We start from the raw sequence: 26,402 nt of genomic DNA, 5'->3' as shown, positions 1-26,402 counted from the left end.
TCCCAGTCAGGGACCGGCACTCAACCCTTTGGGGACCGGCAGCGGTCCAGGGACCGGTGGTTGAGAAACACTGCTCTAGAGAAGCAGCAGAGAACTAGGGCAAAGAATGATGGAGAACGTTCTCTTAGCTGCTATTAATGTGGGCAGAAGAGAACTGTGCAGGAAGGAACTCCCCTCACCCCTTAAAGCATGCACCTAAATTCTAAAAAGAGCTACCTTCAAAAGAGAGGGAGGGATACATGCTAGCTCTCTGAATAGTGTTCTAAACTTTCCAAAACTTGCTCCATGAAGGTAGAGACTCATATGTAGGGCTGCCCGGAGGTTACCAAATAAGTTACCCACTTATAGTAACCCATTTCTCAATTGCTGCTGGGTTTTAAGCAGTAATTTATTTCAATCAATATATTGTTGCCCCTTGTTTATATGTATTTATAATGATTTAAAAGAAGTTTCAGAGTTAAGTGCAAGTTAAGTGCAGCCCAATGTTCCAGGCAACTGTATTCAGCCCTCTGGCTGGAAAAGCTAGGCACTTCTTAGGGAAGTCCCAATAGCATAGAATACACATTCAATCTCGACTGCTCAGCATTGGTTAAATGAAAGTATAATATAAGACATATATACCCTCTTAACTGAGAACATTTTATCTTATATAGTGTTTCAGATACCACCACATGCACGTTCATTAAAATTTACACAAACGTATTTCATAATTTTTATTGATGGCATTTATCCCATGGTTTAACATGTTAATTATACTGTAATAAACATGGCTTTAATATTAAACTTTTCCTTATTATCCAAAGTCACCAGAGTCCATTTCCGTAAATATAAAAATATATACTTAACACTTTGTACAATACTGGTTTTTGGTCCAAACAAAAATGGATCAGAAAAGCCAATAAACTCACTTTAAGAATTCCCAATTTTAAAGGTCTTTAATGGATTTAGGCAACTTTGAATAATGAGATTTACATAATAAAATCTGAGACAATACTAAACAAAAATTTGCCATAACACACAAAATTAAAATTTCAAGTTCACAGATTTGTTATGCCAAAGTAGTACATAGAGAAACGGAATTGTATTTACATGTTCGTTCTTATAATAAAATAATGAAAAGGCGAGACAGGTGATAAGGAGCTGTAAGAATGAAAATAGAAAGAGCATCTAATTATTAAATGAAGTACTACTAATCTAACTAGTCCTCAGCATGGACCGTCTTTTAATCATTCTTCCTCTATCAGAAAATTTTAGTGCACAATACACGCAGCTCGCTCACTTCACACGTACACCAGCACAAACTCCGCATAGAAATCATTCATTATACACATTCTCTACTCTATACAGACTCCCCTTACTGATATAATTACAATTTCGAGGTGTCAGTAAACGCAGATGAGCGCACAAAGTGGTGCAAACAGAGGTATTATACGAAGCCATTCGCTGTGCAGGCTATATGTATATCTATAGCCAGACCATGCCAAGTCAGTGAAGAAAAACTGCTGGATTCTATAGTAGTTTTGCCCTAGAGCCTCCCTGCCACCAATTCTAATTATTATTTTTTTTTTAAAAAAAAACCTAAAGAGGAAGAGGGGAAAGCGAGCAGAGTTTAGGCAGACCTGGCTTCAGCTAAACCCAGCATGAGGTACAATTCAGTAATTGAACAATGCAGGGCAACCAGCCGTAGTAAGAGAGTGGCTGTCTGTTAACAATCATTAATATTTATTTTCTACGTCTAACAGCAGTCTTTATCTTCCGACCAGATCCAGATGCGGAGAAAACATTTTTCCCATTATTCCTGCTTTGGAAGGGGAAAAAAAAAACAATCAGAGTAAGGAACCAAGAATTATATGCCTGAAAGCTCTTACTGTGGCACAAACATGAAAAAATACACTGCCCCCCTCCCCCGCAAAAGGTGATCTGGAACATTCTGATGAAAGCCTCTTAAGACATTTTCTAGAGATTATGACTTCCAGTTTAAAAAGCCTCAATCTGAACTTCAGTTTCAAGGATTAGGGATGTGCATGAACTGGCTGGCCTGGTTTGGTTCGAGGCCGGATCGGCCTCGAACCCAACCGGGCCAGTTCGGTCCGACACCCCCTCGAACCCCCACCCCCGCCCAGTTTGGGGTGTTCGCGATCTTTAGATTCTTCCAAAAAAATATTTATTTATTTATTTATTAGCTTTTACTCCCCTCGGGGGAGTTCCTGGAGATGGCAGGGAGGTCCGCGGAGGTTCCCCCTCCCCCTGCCCGCCTTCTAAATCACCCCCTCGCCTGTTTCAGGTGCTTTTCGGCTGGTTTTTGGCCTTCAGCCAGCGACCATGTTGGGGGCTGGGTGCCTGTGCACATGGCCTCTGTGTGGCCCAGGTGAGGGGGTGATTTAGAAGGCCGGCGAGGGGAGGGGGAACCTCTATGGACCCCCCCCCCCAGGGTGGCCAGAACCTCAGGGGTATACACGTGAGTCAAATGGGCTGTAACCCAAAATTTGGCTTTAAAAAAGCCAAATCTGGCAACAGAGCCGCCGCCTCCAGGAACTCCCTCAAGGGGGGGGAAAGGTTAAACATTTAAATTTTTTTTAAAAAGTATTTAAAGATCACAAATCCCCTGAACTTCGGGGCAGGGGATGGTTTCCGGTCCGGGTCCAGACTGAACCGGGGGGGGGGGGTTCAGTTCGACCCCGAATGGGTTCATACATCCCTATCAAAGATAGCAATACACATACAATAGATGTGAAATGCTTAATGCCATTAGTCTCAAATACTACATCATGATTATGCTCAAAAACTCAACGTTGCAACAATTGTAACAACATTTAGATTTATACCAAAGTACATGTTTTGCCTAGACACTGCTGTTCAGAGGCGTACTATCGCCCCTAAGCATATTACTGGAAATTAACCCTTGCAACATGTGCCTGGAAGAAAGGCAGCGACTGTATGCCTATAAAAAGTCCTGAACGCCCTTCTTACCCCATGTTAAATGATGAAGGCTGGGGGAATGCAAATCCTGAAGAGCCTGTAGGCTGCGCTGGTGCACCAGGATTTGCACCAAAGGTAAATACTCCTGGATTGTTGCTTGCAAAGTTGAAATTAGCAGTACTACCTCCAAACTGGAACACAGGACCTAAAAAGAGGAACACCATGAGATTTACCTTTTTTAAAGTGAGAAGTATTTCCTTGTACAAAAATTAATGGACTTCTGTGAAACATACTCTCTCAAGAACCACTGAATAGGTGATTAGAGGCAGGGTGGATAAAAATCAATGGTTTAAAAAAAATCAAAAAATGGGATTTTAATATTTTAAATCAGATTTTTTAATAAAAGGAAATGCTTTTTGAGGGGAAAAAGATAGTTTTCTATTTAAGATACATTATAGTCCAAAGGTTATTCATCATGAAATAAGGATTAGTTTTTAATTATGTAGCATGAAGCTGTATATATGCAATGTTTAAAATTTTTGGTAAACGAATTCCATTAATCCATTCACAATGTCATGCTCTTCCAGAGGTTTCTGTAAGATCATTTTGGGCAATTGTTCTATCTAGAAGAGGACCAAAAATGAAACCTTCACCTGGTTGCAAATACTAAGATTATATCAGCAAGAATGAGTCTTTATGTAAAAAAAACACCAAAAAACCCCATGATTTAAATCTAGTTTTACTGACTAGTGATTTAAACTGTGATTATATAAAATCCACCTGATTAGAGCCTCTTTGAGACAGGGAACCATTCTCTCTCCCTCCACTCCTTCTGCCATATAAACTGCTTTAAGTTTTTTGCTTGTTTTTTGGAAAGGAATATGCAGACTATTCCTTTTCTAATAGGCCTACCTATTAGAAAAACAGGTTGCTCACCTGTAATTTTTGATCTTTTGGTGACCTGGTATCATTCACAACGTGGGCTTTGCACCTTCGCAATAGTCCCCACAGAAGGATTTCATATAAAACAATATTATCTTACATTATTTATCATACGAGAAAATATTTTGGAGAAATATTCTACCCATTCTATTAAATGTATCAAAGAATATTCTTTTACAAGTTTAATTTCAAGCTCCTCATAGCTTTCTGAGGCTCCACCCTTTGGGTGTGAAGTATCTTCGCTTCCCAGCTCAATTCCTGAATGTCCGCAGTGCAGAATGGACTTCACAAAATGATCAAGGTAAGTGCAGTAGGTACATCCAAAAAGCAGTGAGGCTGAGTGGGTGTTCTGAATGATATCGGATTATCAAAAGATAAAAAAATTACAGGCGAGAACCTGTTTACCTTAATGGTGATCCAATATCTTCACAACGGGGGTGATTAGAGAGCTCTCTTAATAAGGAGGTGGGTAGAGGATGTTGCTGTCTGTCTGGAATAACGAATAGTCTGAGTGCACAATGCCATCAGGCCCAAGAGGTGCTGGATGGACTTGGGGGATTTGGACCTGAAGGAGTGGGACTGAGAATGGATTTATTTAAATTCACTTGAATACCCAGGTCCTCTAAGATCATGAGAACTCTCTGGATGTAATTGGTGAGCAGTTATTTGTCCAGAGAGGTGAGCAACCAATAGTATGAACACAGAAAGATTGAGATTCCTTCCATTCTGAGATGGGCAACAATGGCACTCATACATTTGGTGAAGACACACGGGGCCGTGGAGAGGCCGAACAGGAAGACTATATACTGGTAAACCTGGTCACCCATGATGAAGTGTAGATATTTCCTGTGGACAGGCTGAATCCCCACGTGAAAGTAGGCATATTTTAGATCTAGTGTGGCAAATCACTGTTTCTCCACTAGGACAGGGAGGAGTTGTTGAAGAGTGAGCATCTGAAATTTTTGTGTGTGGATGAAGTTATTGAGGGAACATAGATCTAGAATTGGTCTAAGACTGCCATCCCTTTTGGGTACTTGGAAGTACCTGGAATAGAACCCTGCCCATTGATGTTTCTGTGAAACTGGTTCTATTGCCCTTTTGGACAATAGTTCTTGAACTTCCGTTAGTAAGGTAGGAGTTGGGTGTTGGTGGTGTCTTATTCCTAAAAAAGGAGTTGTTGTATAGAATTCTATGCGTAGTCAGTGCAGATGATACATAGCACCCAGGCATGAGATGTGATGCCAAGCTGAAAGGAAGGGTGCAAGTCTGATGGGTGTAGAAGTTCCAACGGGTAGGAGTACCTGCGAGCCAAAGATGTTGTTTTGATTGTTCCTGGGATTTGATCTTTTGTGATGCCTACTTCTCTGAGAGAAAGAGTGTTTCTGAGAGTATTGGAAATATTTCCTGGTATCCCTCCTGTCAGAGTGGTTGTCCTAGTATCTGGGTTTGCCTCTGAGAGTAGGATTGAGTAGTGGAGGATGTAGAAGTCCTAGGTTTTCATCCTGGATTTTTTCATGCATTCCATAGTTTTATCCATTTGAGAGCTAAAGAGGACTTCCCCATCAAAGGGGAGGTCTTCAGTGTTGTGTCTCAAGTCAGACTGTAGGGAGGACGAACAAAGCCAGGTACATCATCTTAAAGAGGTGGCACTAGCCAAGGTGTTTGGCTAGTGCAATTCAGTTTCCATCAGGTGTTCTGTGGTACAAAGAGTTTGGCGTGCAACGTCCACCAATTTAGAAAGTAGCTCCAATTCAAATCTCGTTTGGGTCATTTCGGGAGCGTCCTTTCGGTCATCTCTGAACCCCTCCCAGACTGAGTAATGGAACTTGACCATATAATTAGCTATCTTCATTCAGAAGGACAAAGAGGAGAAAAATTTTCCAGCCTGAATATTTTCTGCCTTCTTTGTTAGTTGGAGCTGAGTTCTTCCGACTAGACTTGCAGTCGTCTTCCTTGACTCTAGAAATTTTTGAGCCTCTTGGAGTACACATGGCACTAAACGCCACATCCCATGCGGCTTTTGCAGAGTTGATCAGTACCAGCAACATGGGAAGAGCTACAGGTTGTGAGGTCATAGCTGAGGCAACAAAGTAAAAAAACCAGGTCCTTTAAAACTGGCACCGGAGATTTCAGTTCCAGGCCAAGAACCTTAGCCATCTCAGCTCCATGAATCTGGTATGACTTAGTTTCCTTGGTTGGAGAGTTGGAAGGATTATTTGGCACACTGTCATCAGGGGAGGGATCAGATGGGTTTTCCGTGTGTGTAGATTCAGTGTCAGAGAGAGAATTGTAGTCATTGTTTGAGAACTGCTTTTCTGGAAAAGTAGGTGTTGCCATAGCACTTAAGGAGGAAGTAGCTTGTTATTTATTTATTTATTTATTATTTATCATTTAACGTATGTGTATACCACCCACTACTGAGGTCTCTAGGTAGTTTACAACAAAACAATTTTTTTTAAAACCCATTAAAATTCACATGAAAATAACTATCCATAAAAACTGCTAAACAGCTAAAAAGCTTGGCTGGAGAGATGTGTTTTCAGTTGTTTCCTAAAAGCCAACAGGGATGGAGCAGTTCTAATCTCAGCAGGAAGTGCATTCCACAGCTCTGGAACAACTACAGAGAAGGCTTGCCTCTGAGTCGTCACCAGATGAGCCGGTGGCCCCCTCAGACGAACCTCCCCTGAAGATCTTAATAGGTGGCAGGGTTCATAACCCTGGTCTCTGTCTGGGTCATCTAGGAGAGACCATATTACTCCTGTATTGAAGGAGTTACACTGGCTGCCAATATGTTTCCGGGCAAAATACAAGGTGTTGGTTATAACCTATAAAACCCCAAACAGCTTGGGCCCTGGGTATTTAAGAGAACATCTTCTTCGTCATGAACCCCACTGCCCATTGGGATCATCAGGAGAGGTCCGTCTGCATTTGCCACCGGCTCGTCTGGTGGCTACTCAGGGATGGGCCTTCTCCGTTGCTGCCCCAAGGCTTTGGAATGCTCTCCCTAGTGAAATAAGAGCCTCCCCATCTCTGACAGCTTTTAAACAGTCCTTAAAGAGGCATCTGTTCACCCAGGCTTTTGACATTGCTTTGATTGTTTTTAATGTTTTAGAATGTTGTTTTAAAAAAATTTTAATTGTCATGTTTTTAAACTTCTTGTTTCTATTCTAAACTAATGTTTTACTTTTGTTTTTATCTGGCTGTAGACTGCCCAGAGACGTAAGTTTTGGGTGGTACAGAAATACGTTAAATAAAATAAATAACCAAGAAAGCATTCTCTTAAATACCCTGGGCCCAAGCCATTAAGGTCTTTATAGATAATAATCAGCACTTTGTATTTTGCCCTGAAACCTATTGGTAGCTAGTGCAGTTCTTTTCAAACCAGAATGATACAGTCTCTTCGGGACATCCCAGAGACCAATCCGGCAGCAGCATTGGGCACCAGTCAGAGTTTCCGAACTATGTACAAAAGGCAGCCCCCACGTACAGCGCATTGCAGTAGTTAAGTCTGGAGGTTACTCGCATGTGCACCACTGTCTTAATGTCACTCACTTCCAAGAAAGGGTGCAGTTGGTGAACCAGCTGAAGCTGAAAGAAAGCACTCCTGACCACTACCTCTACCTGAGGTATCAGAGAGAGGATTGCATCAAGAACTACGCCCGACTGCTAACCCTTTCCTTCAGGGGGAGTGTAACCCCATCCAGAACGAGCAGATCTATCCCATTTCTCAAACTGCGTCTTCCTACAATGAGCACTCAGTCTCCATTTGTTCTCTCTCATCTAGCCCATCACGGCCTCCAGGCAGGCATTTAGGGAGGTTATGCTTTGACCTGATGACGGTGACATGGAGAAAGAGATTTGGCTGTCATCAGCAGACTGATAATACCCTGTACCAAATCCCCCGATGATCTCTCCCAGCAGTTTCATGTAGATGTTAAAAAGGATTGGAGACAAGAAGTAGCCCTGAGGGACATCACACAAAAGCTCACGCTTTGTAGAGCAACAGTCTCCAAATAACACTTCCTCAAATATGCCCAAGGTATAAGCGGAGCCACTGCAAAGCAGTGCCCCCTACACCCAGTCCCCTCAGGTGATCCAGAAGGATACCACTGTCGATGGTATTGAAAGCCACTGAGAGATCCAAAAGGACCAACAGTGTCACACACCCTCAGTCAATTTTACTTTGGAGATCATCCATCAGGCCGACCGAGGCAATGTCCACCCTATAACCTGCCCAAAATCCAGTCTGAAATGGGTCTAGATAATCTGTGTCATCCAATAATGCCTAGAGTTAAGAGGCCACTACCCTTTCAATCACCTTGGTTAACCAAGAAGAAGCCGGACGAATTGGGTCAGTAGGCTGCGTCACAGAAGACTGCGTGAGAGGGGGTCGTGGCATGGGAGGGGGATCCAGAGGACATCTGAAGGAAGAGTCCATGAGAGCAGGGGAAGGGTTGGTAGATTTGAGTTTCTTAAGTTTCCAAAGATTGAATTCTTCATAATCATATTACAGAGATGGCAAGACTTGAATAGAGGGTCTTTAAATCTCCCCATTCCCCTGATATAGCGGGAGTTCAGGGCCCCAGGGGAGTTCCAATGGTCCAGCCGTCTCCAGTAAGGGGAGTAGGCAGGGTGTGAGAAATGAAGCCTTTCCTTCCAGGGTTGGACAGGAAAGTGAGATGGAGAGCAATGCAGGATTGCTTGCATTGGAGATGCAGAGGGTACCTTAGGAATCTCCAGTGTGCCTAAGCCAGTGTCATAATCACTATTCAGGCCATGGAGGGGAAACCCTTTGAACGCAGAGCCAGAAGGTGTCTTCATAGGAGAGGCCAGGATGGAGTTGATGTCGTGGAAGAGAGGAAAGTCCTTTGATAGACGATGCTGGCACAAAGTGTGATCTGAAGACAAGTATCGAGGAAAAGGCTGAAGGAGAGGGCATATGTGTGGAAGGCGTGCTCCCAGTCAAGACAAGTAATGGGTCAATGTCGAAGCCTGGGCCGTGGCAGATATGGATAGTGGCACAGGCATAGAAACAGACGTTGAGATTGGTATCAGCGTTGAGGTTGGGGCTGCTGAAACCACTTCAATCATCTCTAGCGAGGAGGAAGATGAATGGAAGTGGACAGCTTGAATGACCGATAGAAACAGTGTTCAAAAAGCATCTGATGTCGATGCAGACAATGGTCAATGAGGATACGTTGAAGGGAGTACGTGGCTCGATGTCGGAGTCAACATTAAGGTCGATGACTGAGATGGTGTCGATGGTGGTGCCAGTGAGGTTGGCCTAAGTGAGGCCTCTGAAGTCAATGCTATCGACATCACAGTTGAAGAATATTTTTGGTGTTTTGACTGCGAGGAAGAGTCCTCTTACCGATGCTTGCACTTTTAATGTCTGTGGAATTCCTTAGACACATCCCATGGCTTCTTGTAAGTAGTTGCAGAAATGGATAGGGAAACTCTTGAAATAGAGCCCGACTTCACTAGTGTCGACGTTGAGGGTGTCAGTGACAGCGGGAAGCACGGCACTGGAGTCGAGGAGTGCAGGGCCTGTTCATACAGGGCTGCTTGCAAATGTAATTCTCTGCTTTTCTGAGTTTGTTTTGAAAAGATGAGGCAAATTCTACAAGCACAGATTGTGGTCCTCTCCAAAGCAGAGCAAGTAGAGTTCGTGCTTGTCGGAAATGGGGAGGGTTCAATGACAAGAGGAATACCTCTTAAATGTCTTTTTAAAGTCCATTAGCAACAAATCCAAAATATGAGGCAAAGAATGGTCAGAAACAGTCAGAAATCAGAAAATTAGTAAACCAATCTGTAAACGTTGTCTTTCAGGAACTGAACACAAGGAGAAAAAACCTGAGGGTACCATTCACGACAGCGGTCAAGAAGGAACTGAGCTGGGAAGTGTTCAGCCACCGAAGATACCGAGCATGCACTGCGCACAAAGGGCGAGCTTGAAATCCTTCTGCAGGGACTACTGCACAGGCACAAACCCCATGTTATGAAGGATACCTGATCACCATAAAGATCATTTGGGATTCTACAAGCAAGCCTAGATTTCAAGAACTATGTTACTAGTTCCGTTTTTGTTTCTTCAACAAGAACTCCCCATGCCATGCAATGAAATGGAGGGGAGGCTCAGAAGCACTTTCTGGTATGGCATGAGGGCCTGATCAAACAGAAATCAATCAATCAAAAATCCATGCAACTTCAGATAGCAAATTACCAAAATAAAGTAGACTTAACTAAGCATCACACCAGAAACTTTCCAAAAGCAGCCAGATTTTCTAATAAGTCTCTCCGATGATTTGCATTTATGTATTTAGCATGTTCTCTCTCACCACTGTTCAGTATCTCCACTGTGTTTTTCTATTTAAGAAGTTTTTTGTCTTAAGCAAACAACTTCTTAAATAGAAAAAGTAACTTTTAAATGTATACATCCTATGTCATCTATATAACGATTCACTACGTAGTAGACACTCTAAGAAACAAGAAAATCTATTGAATCAAGTGAATTAATGATTTCACATCTGCCTTGATCTCTCATGCAAAGTATATGCATAACTGAGGTCAACACATTCCATTTGAATATACCTCTAAATCATTTGCTGTTTCTGATATTTTAATAATTTGCCTTTTTCAAATCAATAGTTACTTGCAACCAAAATTTGGCATGAGATTCCACCCTTCCACCCCCCAAGAATAATCCATGGCACCAGCACAAAAGTTCATAGAGAAAGGAGATGTAAGAACAATCTAAATACAACTCTTCTCTAGGAACACCAGTCTACTGCTTGAGACCAGTAGCGCCCGCTCTTACCAGAATTAGGAGCTGTACCAGAGCCAAAACCAGGTTGTTGAGTAGCTTGTTGTCCAAAGACCGGAGGCTGAGTACTGCTTGACACAGACCCAAAAGCTGGAGGCCCAGGCTGAGCACCGGCAGAAAATAGTGAAGATGATGAGAGTGATCCAAAGGTTGGAGCAGGGGGCTGGCTGGAGCCTTGACTTTGGCCAAATGTTGGTGTCTGGCTGGCACCAAACGCTGGACCAACTGCAGATGTTGAAGACCCAGAGCCAAACACAAATGAAGAGGAACCACCTAGAAAAACAGATTAAACTTAGGAATTGCATACAGCTGTTAAGGACCTAACAATTCAAAGAATCTAATGCAAAGTATGCCAATTGCATTTTTCAGCTGTTCTTTAATCTGAAATGTCTGAAAGTATCTGAAAGTATCTGAAATGGTCTTTGATGACCAACTCTAGGGGCATTTGCAGCAGAAGTGACTGCAAACCTTACAGTATGAAGTGTCCTTGCCTTCTGGTGCATTCTGAACATGTCTCATCCCTCCTCACTGTCTTAAACTACTGTGTGTGTAGCTTTTCATCTGGTCAGCTCCCTAATACTTGACAGAAGAAGGCAGCCCATGATTGAACTGGGTAAGTTGTAAGCTTAGAACAAGTATACATACATGTGGCCACCGTGATGCTGCACTGTAGAAACAACAGTGGTGGCAGGAGCCAATACAGAGGAAGGGGAAGCAGGCACTATAAGAAGGGGCATGTAGGAGACATCAGGAGCCAGCCAGTGGTAGAGTGGTGGCAGAAGGAAGGAGAGGGAGTATAAAAAGCTCAAGTGCACAGAGGGGAAGAGGGGATGTTTAAAAATCTACATTATCTGATCTGTCACCAATTATAACAGCATTCAAAACACAGGGTGCTGCTAACAGCATTTATTAAAATGGTGTTGCACTATGGTTAAGGTCATGCATTGTGAAATCCCTGGTTCAAATGTCAAACTCACTGGGTGGCCTTCAAAAAGCTGCTGCCTAGTCTCTGCTTCTTCCCTTTAACCAATCCCAGCATATGGGGATGATACCATTGGCCAAGCTGACAAGGCTGTTTACGGCTTACTGGGAAATGTATCTGAAACACGTAAGAAAAATACTTTGGGTTGAATCCAAATGTCATCTTCCTTAGAAAGAATCCTCTGAATGTGTCACGCCACTAGCGGCCTGAATCTACAACAGCTTTTGTGCTTTTTGTACATTCCCCACAACAAATATTTAGAAAGCTGAATTTCTTCAACGTGCACCCGCAAACGGACTCCTCTCCAAGGTTCATGTGTACCTGCTGAAGTTGCTGTAGTAGTAGAAGCTGCTGCTGCAGCTGCAAAACTGAAGCCAGTGTTGGCTGCACTGTTAGTGGTGGCTGCTGGGCCAAAAAGAAATGGAACAGGGGTGCTTGTACTAGAGGTGGTTGTCGGTGGCTTGCTCTCTTGAGAGAACCCAAAGGACTGGGGTGTACTAGAGTCAGAGGAGTTTCCAAAAGCAGAGCTGCTCACAGTGTTGCTGGCCTGTCCAAACAAGAAGGTTGGTGCTACCGAAGGAGGATTTGAGGCAGAGGTGGTGAGGCGGAATATGCTGCTGTTGCCACTGCCAGTGCAAACATTAGGCACGGCAGCATTAGAAGAACTCGAACTCAGGAAACTGAATGCAGGCTTTGCTGATCCTGGATCTGAAAGCGGAAGGATACAAAGGGATTGAACATTCCTTCTTTTGCTAGTAAAACCGGCTGAGTGAACTGCAGGTTTAACTGGGCAACCAGAAACTGTTAACAGAACTAAGCCCTGGGGGTTTTCAAAAATGAGAGGCTAACACTTTCACTGCTTGGGAAGTACTAGAAACATAGTTATTTAATGCTGCAAGGTAGTAAAATGTTGCAGTGGTTATACCTGCAAGATGCACACATATTCAGATAAGAGTCTCAATGAACAGTGTAACACGTTCTGCACAAAACATGGCATCATGCAGTTGTGTGCCACAGTGTGTATGATGCCCACACTTGAATATGCATGGGATTGCACTAGGCAACAGGGTGTGCCTGTGCTGTGTGACATGAGAGAGGCTCATCACAGTCACGTCCATGTTTCAGGTCATGATCAGAAACTGTTCAGCTGCTCTGTTGGGCTTAAAGGAGGATGCCCACTCATGCAAGCATTTTGTTCTCACTCGTCTTCTCCTAAAAACCCTTTTACCCCTCTGATGTTCATCCCCTCCTCCTCCCCACCTTTCCTCCATCCAGGCTTTTCTGTTCTCCTGCGTTGCCATTATCTCTCACCCCACTTCTGCTTTTGTCCCCTTATTTCCCTTCCTAATCTTTCTGTGCTTCTGCATTCATCTTGTATCCCAACTAATGATCTTGACACCATTCTTATGTCTTTTGATATTTCTTTGTTTTTAATTCAGATCTTTAATCTCTCCTTATCCTCATATACTCTTACTCTGAACCCATCTCATTTCTTCCATTCTGTAATAACTTCTCTCTGCTCTCTCTCATTTTCCTAGATATTGTTCTGTTTTTCTCCTTTCATTTGTTTCCAAACTTCTTCGAAGAACAATCTTACATAATCATGTTCTTCTCTACTGCTTTTTTATTCTTTTCCATCTGGATTCTGGGCTTGTTATTTGTATTGAAGCAACTGTAACTTCAGTTGCTAATGATACACACAACATGCACTGAATATTCAAAGAGAGCTAAATATCTTACTGCTAAATCTCACCCACATTCTTCTTTTGTTAGATCCATACTCTGCTTTCAACACTGTTGCTCATGCGATCTTTCTCTGTTCTTAGTTCCCTTGATTCTATCTTAACATGGTTAAAGTCCTGCCTTTTTATTGTCTTCCTTAGTAGTTTACTCTTCTTCCTCCTTTCATCTTTCAGTATCCTTTAGTGTGTTGTTATGGGCCCCGTTTCTATAATTTACATATGATTCTTTGCTTCTATTATCCATTGCTTTGGTTTAAACTTACAGTTTCACCCCAATGACTTACAACTATTAGCCTCCTCGTCTTCTCTTAAAACTTCTGTTTGCCTCATTGGAAGTCCACTCTCTAACTCAAATTTCATCTAAAAAATGATTGCCTTTTCACCAGGCTCTTCTCTCTCATCATCCTTTTATGTTACTTTTCCTTTTCTCACATTTGTATCTTGGGTTATTTTTCAATGAGACTCCCCTTTCTTCAGATCCAATCTAAGTCATGTTATTTTCAATTGCTTGTTTCTAAAATCAGTTCTCTACCGACACAACAGGGACAGTTTTTCCTTCTCTTTTCCCAGACTAAATCATTGTATGGTTCTATTTTTTGGTCTTCTGACTGCTGCTTTAAACACCTTTGTTCTCAATTCTGCTGCTTTGATTGGTTCTGCACATGGCCAAAGCAATTTTATCCCTTTTTTCAGTTTCTATATTGGCTTCCTTTTCCATCTTGGATCTATTATAAGCTACTTCTCAATTCTGCGTCATCATTCTCTTGCTCCTTGCTATCTCTCTCCCCTTGTAATCCCCTATATAATAAAACCCTAAGGTACCTGCGTCCGTGTCTCTTGCAGGTGTTCCGCGCATGCATGGCGCGCGCGGACGCAGGAACGGAAACTACGCACACAACTGCGTGCGTGCGTAGTTACCGTCTCTGTGTCGTAGGTCTTCTAGCGCCCGTTAATGTAACGGGCTTAATGTCTAGTAAATAATAAAACAGTAATTCCAACACTTTGATGTTCTGGTGACTATTTTCTGATTATAACTAGGAGTAACCTAACTCTAATAAAATCATTCCTTCATACTTGTCTATGGTGGCAATATGTGAATAATGCTACAGATAATTCTAGTTAAACTCACATATTCTATTTCTCCAAGAATGGTTCCTGTTATGACTTTTCTACCTTCTAAGCATGCCTTTCTTTAAGAGAGGATGATTGGGGTTGGCCATCTGACCAGTCAAAAAATACTTGGTCAACTCATTGGTCAAATATTTAAAGCATTCCTTTAGAAAAACTATAAACGAAGAGAGAGACTTGAGTCAATGATAAAAGTTAGTTAACAGATGAAGATTAAATTAAAATATTGTAATCTGTTATTTTTACCTACCTATGTTATGCATGTGTATGTGTGTGTCAATGATATGTTCAAGAGACTGAAGGGTTCTTCTTGCTTACTTGGAATCGCTGGAATAGCCCGAAGAGTTACATTTCTTTGAAATCTAGAATACTCTTAGCAACTAAAAAGATACAAGAGCATTCTTGCTTTGTGGAATATTTGACCATAGTCAAATAAGAGGTTAGTTGATTAGCATTCTAATGGAGATTGGTTGATTATGCATTCTAATTCTAGTGGTTTCGAGACCCAATTCTAATGGTGACTATCATTTTTGATAGCCATTACATTTTCATCTCTAAATGAGTCATTTATCATACCCTAAAGCTAGAGACTTCTGTAACTACAGCAAATCACAACATTCACTTCAGGTATTCAGGTGCAAAACAATAGCCAGAGAACTCTGACTCTCAGATTCATTTAAGCCATTTCTTATTTAGGATTATCAAAATTACCTAAAATAATGTCTCCAAAGCTTTAATTTAGAGAATCAGATCACTACAGTACATAAGGGCAGTTTTGTCTGAACCTACAGTGAGCCCCAACCAGTCCACACAACCAACAGGAGCAGCCTTCTAGGAGATAGGAGTATCCCAGATGTACCTATCTTTTCCAAGGACACTTCCCACACATTTCACTAGAAAACAGTGTTCTTTTCTGCAGTATTTCAGCAAATGGCAGCCATGAGCAACCATCCAGAAACCAAAACAGAACACCAAAAGTCATCTTATGAGCATATACCAATATTTTTAAGGCTTCCTTGTAGGAGCACGTCTCTAAAAATAATCTACCAAACCAATTTAATCTTACTGTATCATGGGAGAGTACAGCAGGAAAGTAAAACTTAAGAATTTGAGGCATTTTTGCACTTACCTGCTGTGCTGGTTTGTGCCCCAAACGTAAACGCTGGTTTGCATTGTTGTTCAGTTTCTTTCTCTGATGGTTTTGTCAGGTTGAAACTAAATGCCGGTTTTACAGTGCTGTCATCTTTGGTTTGCTCTGCCTTCCCAAATGAAAAGATGGGTTGTTCTTTTGACTCTTCACTTTCTGCTTTTTTCCCAAATCCTAATGGATTAGAAGGGGCAACAGACTCCTGTTTTTCATCTGTCCTTCCCAAAACAAGTTGTGGGGCAGTTGCAGATTCCACATTACCAAAAGTGAAGCCACCTTTTGCTGAAGGAATTTCATCTTTGTTCCCCTCTGGTTTCTTAAAGGAAAAGGGAGTCACTGCAACTTCCTTTTCTTCTGCATTTCCAAACTTGAAGCCACTAATTCCAGTTTTATTCTCTGATGCAGTTGTTGAAGCTGCCGAACCTGTGCCAAAAGTAAAACCCCCTATGGCAGGCGTGTTAAGTCCCTCTTTCTTCTCTTGCTGTCCAAGGGTAGCTATTCCAAATTGAAATGATGTAGTCGATGTACTGGTACCTCCAGAGGGAAGTCCAAAGCTGAAACTGCTCTTACTCTTGCTCTCTTTCACACTGTCCTCAGGTTTAGAATCTGAAGGAAGGCTTCCCAGTTTGGAGCCTTCAGTTTGAGAGAACTTAAATCCTCCTGCCAGAGTGTTTGTTGAGGAACCCGATTCTGATGTAATACCAAATTTAAATCCTGCTTGCTCTCCAAACTTGAAGTTTTTCCCTGCACTTCCCAATGTCTGAGGCGATTCTGAGGATGATTGAATACCAAATTTAAATGAAGGAGCAGATGAGGCTGAGGAAGTACCAAATCCTGGAAATGAAACATAGTACACCAAGTTTGTAATAAGCATAACAAACCTTTATATAGAAAACCCCACTGTTGGACCAGTCCTATCATTCCAACATGTTATGCTAAAAAATATTTTTGGTTGGCAAAAATTAATTCTGTCTTCCCAATACTGTGACTTTTCTCCATCTAACACTTAGAAACAACTCATCTTAAATCAATGATGAGCTTGGGTTAGAAAAATAAAAGCAAAGAACAATCCTGGCAACCAGGATTAATGTGTGTAAAAGCTTACCGGAAGAATAATTTTTAAGAGAAAAATACAAAAATATGGATGCACCCTAGAAAAAATGAATACCATTTACTCATCTGATATCATCAGGGCAAAGGTGGGGTGCTGAAGGGAGTCCAGACAGACAGGAGGGATCCCCTGAGAAATGCAGAAAACCCCACTGGGGGGTGGGTGGCGGGGGGAAATCGCACATTGGCTCATAATCTGCACAGCATTAGTAGGACAGAAAAGAGTAGCATATCTGCAGTCACGCTGTATCGGAGCTCGGCCAGCATGCTGCCAAGCAGGTGGATGTGTGGGATAGGGCAGGGAGTGATTTTTGCTTCTCTCTGCTCTCTCCAAAAGTACTTTTTGGCTTCCGAAATATGTCCTTGAGGTTGTGCCGTGTGGATGAATAACATCTACATTTGGATGTTCATCCAATTTAGGATTGCAGTTCCTGATCTAGCATACATGTGCAGATGACAGCTTTCAAGTACAGCTCTCCTTAACTGCAGAGGAAGTATGGTGGGGTATAGAGAGGGAGGGTAAGAAGTAGAAAAAGTTTCTCTCTTTACCTTCCTCCACCACCTCTTTCTCCATTAAAAAAAAAGTAATAAGAACAAAAATACAAAACACACTGAAAGTCTCAAATAGCCACACTTTTATATACCTTTGAGTTCAGTCTTGCTGCCGGGTTTTGCATTCTCACAAGCTATACACTTAGTGGCATCCGCTTTGTTTTGTACTAAGCAGGTTTCACAATCCCAGCTTCCCTCTGGTTTCTTGAATTTGTCTAAGCCAAGAAATCCTCCAGAAAGAGATGAAGAGGAAGCACTGCTACTCACCACAGGCACTGAATCTCCTGGGTAACAAAACATCCATCAACATAAGGCACATTTCCAGGATTTGCCATTTTATATAAACTGTACACATGTTCAATGGCTGCTTCAGTGGGAGAAAATCCTATCACTTAATGGCAGAACCACTATTTATAATTTTAGCAACTAATTCAGTCTGTTATTTTAAAAATGTCAACACACTGCAGACTATCTAGGTTTGGACAATTTTGTCATCACATAGCCCCCCAAATGGATTGATTTTTAACCTTGCAAGAGACGCTTCTACAAGATAAGAAGTTGAATGATCCAATCTGGAATTAATGGCTGCCCTTAGAAGAGTAGAAAAGCTTTTTAAATAATTCCTACTGTCTTATTATTGTTTGCTTAGCAAATCTTCAGTTACACCACCAGCATTTTAGTAAAGATAATGTTTAAAATTTCAGGAATTCCACTTTCTGAAATGGTCTTATATTTAAACACTGATTGATTTATTTTTTAAACTTAAAATATTGATATTGTTCTTAGGGGCTATTTTTCAGCATCTAAGATCTCAGATTGTCGTAGGACAACTTGAAAAAGAAGGAAGATTTTCAAAGACTTCAGATGGACTAGAATCTTCTGGAACTACAGGAACATCCAGATCAGCATAAACACTTTGAGGAGCTTGCCCACACTCTGGAAGCAATCCTTAGACCAGAAACACATCATTGACACGCAAACTCCTCAGAGTATTTGTGCTCTTGCACAAAAGTGCAAGACTGCCTGCACTGCACTGAGAGCCTCTAGCAGCATGCGGGGATTTGCACTGCTCTGAAGGTCAGCCTCTGTTTTTTGCAAAGATGATGCAACATTCAAGAGGTGATTTCCTCAAAATCAGTGCTATATTAGAACTAACTCATCTGAAATAGCTTGCAAAAGCTGTCAGATTCCATTTGTTTAATGAATGCCTAGGAGGAAATTACTGCTCTCTCATATAGCCCTCACATTTTGAAGATACTTAATCCATGATCTAATACTTTTGTCATTTTACTGTCAAAATAATATTAGGGAAGGTAATCAAAAAATCCCCTTTCAGTCTGGGATTCCATCATAAAACTCAGAGTAAAATGAGAGCTTTGAGAACCTGTCTAGTCTGGTTGAATAAGCACAGAATATCCAGCCAGGAGGACATTGTTCTTATCCTTAGTGTGCCATAGGCTTGATTTACAGAAGACCCAAAGTAGTGTAACACCCGATCACAAAAATGAACATCGGCCTATATCCAAACGAGTTTTGCGCAGAATGATTCTATACACACATGCATGGAAGTGAGGGCTGATATTCTGCTACGTCCCTCCTTCTCTCTGAAGCCACCTGTGTCTGCTGAAAATACATCCCTGAGGGCTGTGGTACAGTAAACACAAATCATCCCTCCCTTCCATGCAAGCAAGCATTCCTCGTGCACAATTCTTTGTTTGGATGTAGCCACTGAACTATATAATTGTCCGGGGGCGCTCTGGGGAGTACAATGCCCCCTGCAACTTAACCCTACTGGGACAGGCATCACCACTCCTTCCTGGCCCCATGGCTCCCACTGCCGCCATTCCCTTGTCCTGGAGAAGTGCAGACTGGCCCTGACAGTCAGTGCGACCGCCGATGCAGCTCGGCAAGATCTCGTGGGACATGGGGCAGTTCTTGCGAGATGCCGACCCAAAGTCTTGAAAGAGGGTGGGATCTTGCAAGATCTGTCCCACATGTCAGGGACTATATAAACTGGGTCTGATTGATGATGAGGGGCCAGACCAGGAGGAGGGCTGCCACGTGAAGGAGCCCTGTGAATCTCTCCCGAGGCAACAGCATAAGGGGCCAATCTTTGAGGTAACAGGTTGCAGCTGCCAGATTGCGAAGCCTTGCGGGGGCCAATACTCTGAGATTGCTCAGTTCCCAGAGGAGGGGAACGGCAGGAACTGACAACAATATACTCTTTAGTATCCTTCCTCTTTGCCTTAAATATGTGGCATTGTCACAAAACATGGCAACTCTGTCACTGCCCATATATTTAAAACCAGCCCAAGAGCTGACATATGTTAGTTTGGTCACCATGTACTGACATAAAGGAAGGGTTGAGAACAGGGAATTATAAATATTGCAAGACAGACTTTATAGTATATTCTCATTTTTTTAAAATTTTTATCACAAGAAAAAGTGTTTGCCTCAAATCAGTTTCCAAATATGGCAAACTCACCTGGTTTGCTTGACTGACAGGCCACACATTTGCTGTCCTCTGCTGTATTTGACACTAAGCACACAGAACATTCCCAAGCACCTTTTGGCTTCTTGAATTTGTCCCCAAATCCCAAGGTGACTGTGACATCAGTACAGCCAGAAGACGACGACACTGCTGTGGCATTCTCTGTGACTACAGGCAACACCAGAGCTGGTTTCACTCCTGTTCCAGGTTTTGGTGTTTCACAGGCCACACATTTTGTAGCCTCTGGTTTGTTCTGGACCAAACAAGTATCACAGTCCCAAGTTCCAACTGCTGCTTTGAACTTGTCTCCAAAGCCCTGCGTCCCTGTCACAGAAACAGCTGATTTGATGGTAACGTTCTGAGTCAAAGTACCAATTGGTTTAGTACCATCTACTGTTGCCACTTTAGCAGCTTGACAGGCTATGCAGTTGTTATCTGCCAGCTTGTTCTGAATAAGACATGCATCACACTGCCAATATGTTGATACTTGTTTTGATGTATCTGCAAGTCCTGAAGATGTTCCAGAGAAGCTACTTATTGCAGGTCTTGTATAGACAACTGTGCTTGTTGTAGCAGGTGCTGTTGTCGAGTATGTGGTTGGAGAAGAAAAGCCTGGAAAAGGTACAGGAAAGAAGAAGACCCAAGTTCCAAAGCAGTACTTTCTCTTACAGCCGCCTAATGGCTCAGCGGGGAAATCACTTAATTAGCAAGCCAGAGGTTGCCAGTTTGAATCCCTGCTAGTATATTTCCCAGACTATGGAAAACACCTATCTCGGGCAGCAGCGATATAGGAAGATGCTGAAAGGCATCATCTCAAACTGTGCGGGAGGAGGCAATGGTAAACCCCTCCTGTATTCTACCAAAGACAACCACAGGGCTCTGCAGTTGCCAGGAGTCGACACCGCCTCGACGGCACACTTAAAATTGGAATATCACTCACAGAACAATGTATGTGCTGAACTAGCACTGCGTGGCAATGATCTACATGAACAGTTAGATAGCTTATATTCTCTGTCATATACAATTTCTGAAACTATACCTACAATGCTTATAAGAGTTTCAAGTAGTTCACAGAATACTGATGATATTGATCCTGGTAGTAATATTTAGGTTTTCACAGAATTCTATATATACTGGCAAGGACTGGTGGTAAAAAATAAGGAGGCAGCAGCATGAGGCAGCGGGGGGTAAGGACATAGAAGCTCCACTCCCATAGTTTATTTTTTCATTTGCTATTGTAAAACTACTGGAAATCAGAAACCTTTGCTTATCTACAGGTAAGACCTACCCAAAGATTTTAGTCTACATTCTGTTTGCTCTGATCTACAATGACTGACAATGAAACCCCACTAGCCTTGATCTGAGAAAGGGAGCTCACTTTAAACTAATGACCTAGGCAAGGATATTCCATGAGTCCTGGGGAAGTCTTCAACTAATACACACACACACACACACACACACACACACACACACACACACACACACCCCAAGACGTAGGACAACCATGAGTTGCTGATGACTTCTGAGGGGCAGCTATCTGGACTGCTTCATAAACATTCAATATCAGATACTTGCATACTTTCAGTCTCTCCATACAAGTTCACCATAACTGTTTTCCAAAAGATTCATAAAAGTTTAATACTGCCTACAAGGGATCCTTTAAACCCAATTAAAGCCTCACCAACTGACTTACCAGGAGTCTTTAAAATATCCAGCACACTTCCTTCTTTCAGGACTTTTGCAGGCTTAAAAGGACCATCATACTCATTTTCTCTCTTATTGCTAATGCTATTGACAGCTGTGGCTATAAAGGAAAAAATCATTTGAGTGAGCTTCGTGGTCTGAACTAAGTGTACTTGAGGGAACATCTCCTCCTCTATTAACACATTCTTATACACACTCCACTCCTGTTAAGAGGTCTTAACAGGGGAAACCTTCTCCAAAGTTCAGATAATCATGGAGCAAAATCTGCAAAAGTATGGAGCAAGTGTTTTATTTGTGATGCGCTAGGTCAGGGGTTTAAAACTGTGGCCCTCTTGCAGAAGTTGGCCTACAACTCCCATCATCCCTGGCTACTGGCCATTGTGAAGGGATGATGGGAGTTGTAGGACAACAACTGCTGGAGGGCCACAGTGTAATATCCCTGCACTAGCTGTAGGTCTGCTCCCATAAGACTTACCACCGATTCAGATTAAAAACTCACATTTAAAATTAAAATCTTCTTTTCACTGAGTAGCCTGCTAGAACCAGTGTTAGTCTGAGCACAGATGAGTTTTTAGATGCTTCAGGTACGGGGGCCGGTCCTAGATTGACCTGAAGTGAACCAGTTCGATGGTTTGAGCAGCTATGGTGGCCAGCCCTGCGCGCCATTTTGGAGGACTGTTTGGTTGTTTTCCCCTTGCTAATTGGTTTTCTGCCATACCTTCTAATTAGCTTGCAGTCGCCTTTCTTTTTGGTTAGCTTATCATTCAAAATCAAGTGTTGTCAGGGCAACTCTGCCCCCTTTGGCTGTGGGGGGGAAGGACAAGAGGTGGGGAGCAAAAAGGAGGAAATTTCAAAGTGTGTGGTTTGTTTTGTTTGTGAGACAGCAAGAAATGGGACACAGTGGCAGCTCTCTCTGTGTTTGTGTAATATTCCTTGGTGACTGCTGTGAGCTACATTGGCCTTGTGCTTCACTCACTGCTCCAATCTGCTCTGCAATCTGATTCTGCATTTGCAAGGTGCACTACTCTTTCATAATGTGGCTCAAGTTGCTCTAGTTGAGCTTGTGGGAAGCTATATACTGTGGCAGCTACATATAGCGAACCACTTCAAACTGGTTCGTTGACCGAATTGGTTTGCGAACCTGCGGTATAATTCAAATTCGGACCAAACAGCAGAAAACGGTCCGTGAACACCATTACTTACTATTCAGAAGAAAAACGTATTTACTCATCATTGAATAAATACAATCTACAGTATAATTTGCTTATTCTATTTCCTGTCCATAGATGCCAAAAAATCTACTTCACTGGAAGGTCATGGTTGAATAAGCTTCTGGCAAAGCTGGGTTTAAGCCCAGTGAACTGACTCAGAATTTAGAGCTGGTGTACATTCATTTCTTATGTCACTTGGGCAATTTTTGAAACCAAACCCCATTATTTTTATTCTTACAAAGCAAAGCAGCCCCTACATTTGCTGAACTAGAAATCTCAGCTAAGGCCTTGACATTGTTTCTTTGTTAAGCGAAAAAACATGTTGATCTAAATGCAGAACTTAATTACCTGTGTTAATCAGAGGTAATCCTGAAGGCTCAGATGATTTTGGAACAGGAACACTAAATTTAAAGCCTCCAATCTGGAAGAGAGAAACATCAAATGTCAAAAGAAAAACAACAGTTTAGCTTCTGCATGCCCATTGGCCCCGAACATCACATTTCCAAGATGAATATTTATACATATATTATTTTCTCTCTTCTATCATAATTATTATCTTCACTTCTTAATACAAGTTTATACATGCATTATCACTTACAGACACTGGTGATAGCACTTCTGCTTCAGTGGATTTTACAATTGGAGATGAAAATCTGAACACAGGACTGCTAGCATTGCTGGATGGTTGCACCTAATTTTTCAAAAGAATTAAGATTAATCTTAATTGAAGCAAAGTACTAGTCATGGTTAATAATGCAAGAAACACAGGCAGATCTGGACAAAGACTTGGGCAGATTCAAAGAACTGCAAAACCTGTTCCATATGTCCAAAGCAGATTTGTGTTTCTCAAACAGAAGTTGTAACCCTACGTACCCACAGCTGCTTGTTACATGGCAAACAATTCTTGAGACTGAGGAGAGTTTCAATACCATTATGTGGATTAGGTCCATGTCATATAATATGGCGTAAGTCTTTGGCTCTCAGACCAGCTTTTGTAAGGAGAGTCAAACTCCTAGGAGTGCACTAATGTTTACAGCAGCATATTGCTGTTTCTGAGGTGCTAACTGTTCAGCCTCTGTGAATGCCACGGGAAAACACCACCACACACTGTTGTCACCATTTCCTTCCTGTCTTCCACGTACAACTTTTTTTAAAAAAAACAACAGGAGGTCATTTTGCAACCTCATTAAACATCAAGCTTTGTAGAGATAGAGAAACTGTTTTAACGTATTCCAAGTACTTTACTTTTCAGCCATAGAAACAAGAATAAGGATGCAATCAAATATCTCACATACAATGATCTGGGCAGCTTTGGATTTGCCTTTGTATCAGCCAAAATTTAGGTACACCTTCACCACCCCTGCTGCATTGGCACAACTGCACTACTTGTGTAAATCCACTGGTACAGGGCCAAATCCAGGGTGGAGACAAGGGTGTATCATGGGCAAACCTATACCAAATCCTATGTCCCACTCAGACACCAGACACACCCCTGATGATCTGACTTCTTGCCAGTTTCAAAAAGCACCATCTGAATTCAAAAGAAAGCAACACACCACTGCCTTCCACTGCTTCCTGTTTCATCCACTGATACAATGCAGACTAATTCTGCAGCCAATCACAGCATAAGTATCAAAGTATAAAGAGAGACTCTAATTCTCCCTTTATGGTAAATAGCATGGGGCTAGATCTCTTTGGCCTCATGTTGTGCACACTTAGAGCACACCAAGACAAACTTTAGTGATGGAAACTATGGAGAAAGGTTACTTTGCACTAACAGACCTGCCTCAAAACATATATGAGAAGAGCACTTTGCTAATACTTGACTTCTCAGAACCATTACAGGTGCTCTTGCTCAGGATGACACATATACAGACACCCAACTGGAACCCACTTCACCACCGCCACCACCTCCACCAGGGATGCAAAAACATGTGGCTCCCAAAAGTTGAGTGGGTCACTATCTGACTCAATGAGCTTCATAGCTCCAGTGGTAGGAAGGGGGCAAGCTCCTCAGGGCCATGTAACTGCTGCTATGGTGAATGAGGCAGTCAACTGCTTGGGTGGGTGGGGCAGGGAAGAGCGCTGGACAGTCAGGCTATCAAGCAAACAATCATGGGGTTCATGTAGCTGAATCTGCTGATCAGTGTCCTTAAGACTGGCTGAGATGCAACAGTGTCAAGGGTGTGTCTGTTTGTAGGGGTACCTCCCAGCCCTTTCCAGTGGGGCATTCCACCCACAGCCCAAACCTGTGACTTCTTGTCCCTGAGATGGGGATAAGACTCTTTGTTCAGCCTCTGTGACCCGGGTATATATGACTGCATTTGGGATGGGGTTAGGTAGGGTGCATGGTTAGGGGATGACAAATGCCCCATGATGTATATTTCACTTATCTGCTGTTGTGACTGGGTGGCTAGAAATCTGCTTCATGGAATACGCAGGAAGCTATTTGATTCCTGCCGCTTCCACCTCTTTTGCGTCTGACATAGGGACTGCTGGCGATTTATGCAAAAGGTAGGTTTGGCCTGAAGTTTTCCCATTCTCCCTGGCTGGGCTCAAACCTGGCTTTTCTGGTTTCCATCCTGAGTCTCTATGCAGTGAGCTATCACCATTCCCCCAAACGCCCCCACCCCACGAGAGCAAAGCTGAGGCTCATTTTGTTGCTTTCCCACCTCCTTTCCTGGGAAAAGGATCCTTCTCTGCATATGGATACTGCTTCAGAAGAGTCTGAACCCATGACTGGCTTGTGTGTGCATGCAGCTCCTCCTCCTCCCAAGGCTAGGTCTTCCTCATAAAGTCTTGTGTATCTCAGTGCAGCACACACAAGTATACACTGGTCCAACTAAAACTTTGCTTTGGTGCCTTTCCAGACTAATGTTGCACTGACCCTTGGGGACATAGTTTTGGGAGGCACAGTGGGCTTCAGAACAAAGGGGAGATTGGAAAAAATCACTCCTCCCGCAAAGTGCAACATTAGTCTGGATGTCGGCCACTGAGACCAATATGGCTACTACACTATTAGCAATCTTTGTTGAATATCAACCCTTATAGTATTTTCAAGTAGAAGAGTCTACACATCTACAGGGCTGGAGACTAAAGCAAGATGGACAGCAAAAAATAATAAAAGGAGAAGAAAGCTTGATGACGGCTCAGTGGGGATGAGATAGAATAAACTATGCAATTATGCAAGCAGAACCAACATTCAAAACAGAAAGTTACCTTGTTAGCTGCTGATTGTGCATTACTGATTGATGAAGATGAAACAGTTGTACTAGCAAGAGGGCCAAAGCTGAAGTTGGGCAAAGCGGATGTACTGATGGGTAAAGATATTTCTGGAAGTTCTGGTATCTCCATCTCCTAGAATTGAGCAGTTATGCAATTATTTTTCAAGTTGCATTAAAACCTATGTTCTAGCCCCACTTGGCCCATTTCTACAGGAAAACAATAAAAGCAACTTAGCTACCTACGAACAACAGGTTAAGCTAAGCACTGAAATCCTAAGATTTATTTTTTTAAGCCACAAGATATGAAAAAGGCCAGTGAAGCTTTGGACAATATTGGTAGTCACTGTTTTGCAGCTCATGTGAGCCTTAAGTGACTCCATCACACCTCTGAGCTCTAGCCCAAACAGTCTAGTCTACTCTGTAGGAA

The 26,402-nt window shown here is 42.3% G+C and overlaps 2 protein-coding genes across 4 annotated transcripts in view; one reads left to right on the top strand and one right to left on the bottom strand.

Annotated features, from left to right (window-relative positions):
- Positions 1–10,107, top strand: part of FAM8A1 (family with sequence similarity 8 member A1) — a 31,805-nt gene extending 21,698 nt beyond the window's left edge. Inside the window, exon 5 of the mRNA XM_053246451.1 lies at positions 9,691–10,107. Within this exon, the coding sequence (XP_053102426.1) occupies positions 9,691–9,697 (7 nt within the window). The 3' untranslated portion in view covers positions 9,698–10,107. The remainder of the gene's footprint in view (positions 1–9,690) is intronic.
- Positions 701–26,402, bottom strand: part of NUP153 (nucleoporin 153) — a 72,537-nt gene continuing 46,835 nt past the window's right edge. For 2 of the 3 annotated variants that reach the window (XM_053246437.1, XM_053246435.1), the window contains exons 12-22: positions 25,971–26,108; positions 23,350–23,442; positions 23,100–23,172; positions 21,530–21,640; positions 19,831–20,448; positions 17,438–17,629; positions 15,666–16,517; positions 11,988–12,374; positions 10,679–10,957; positions 2,971–3,124; positions 701–1,801 (exon numbers count right to left, since the gene is read on the bottom strand). In XM_053246437.1, coding sequence (XP_053102412.1) covers positions 1,723–1,801; positions 2,971–3,124; positions 10,679–10,957; positions 11,988–12,374; positions 15,666–16,517; positions 17,438–17,629; positions 19,831–20,448; positions 21,530–21,640; positions 23,100–23,172; positions 23,350–23,442; positions 25,971–26,108 — 2,976 coding nt within the window. In that variant the 3' untranslated portion in view covers positions 701–1,722. The remainder of the gene's footprint in view (positions 1,802–2,970; positions 3,125–10,678; positions 10,958–11,987; positions 12,375–15,665; positions 16,518–17,437; positions 17,630–19,830; positions 20,449–21,529; positions 21,641–23,099; positions 23,173–23,349; positions 23,443–25,970; positions 26,109–26,402) is intronic. The other variant, XM_053246436.1, reaches the window with a different exon arrangement.

The sequence above is a fragment of the Hemicordylus capensis genome, chromosome 4 (assembly GCF_027244095.1).
Source record: "Hemicordylus capensis ecotype Gifberg chromosome 4, rHemCap1.1.pri, whole genome shotgun sequence".
In the NCBI taxonomy this organism is placed as follows: Eukaryota; Metazoa; Chordata; class Lepidosauria; order Squamata; family Cordylidae; genus Hemicordylus; species Hemicordylus capensis.
This window is presented reverse-complemented; position numbering and strand designations above follow the sequence as displayed.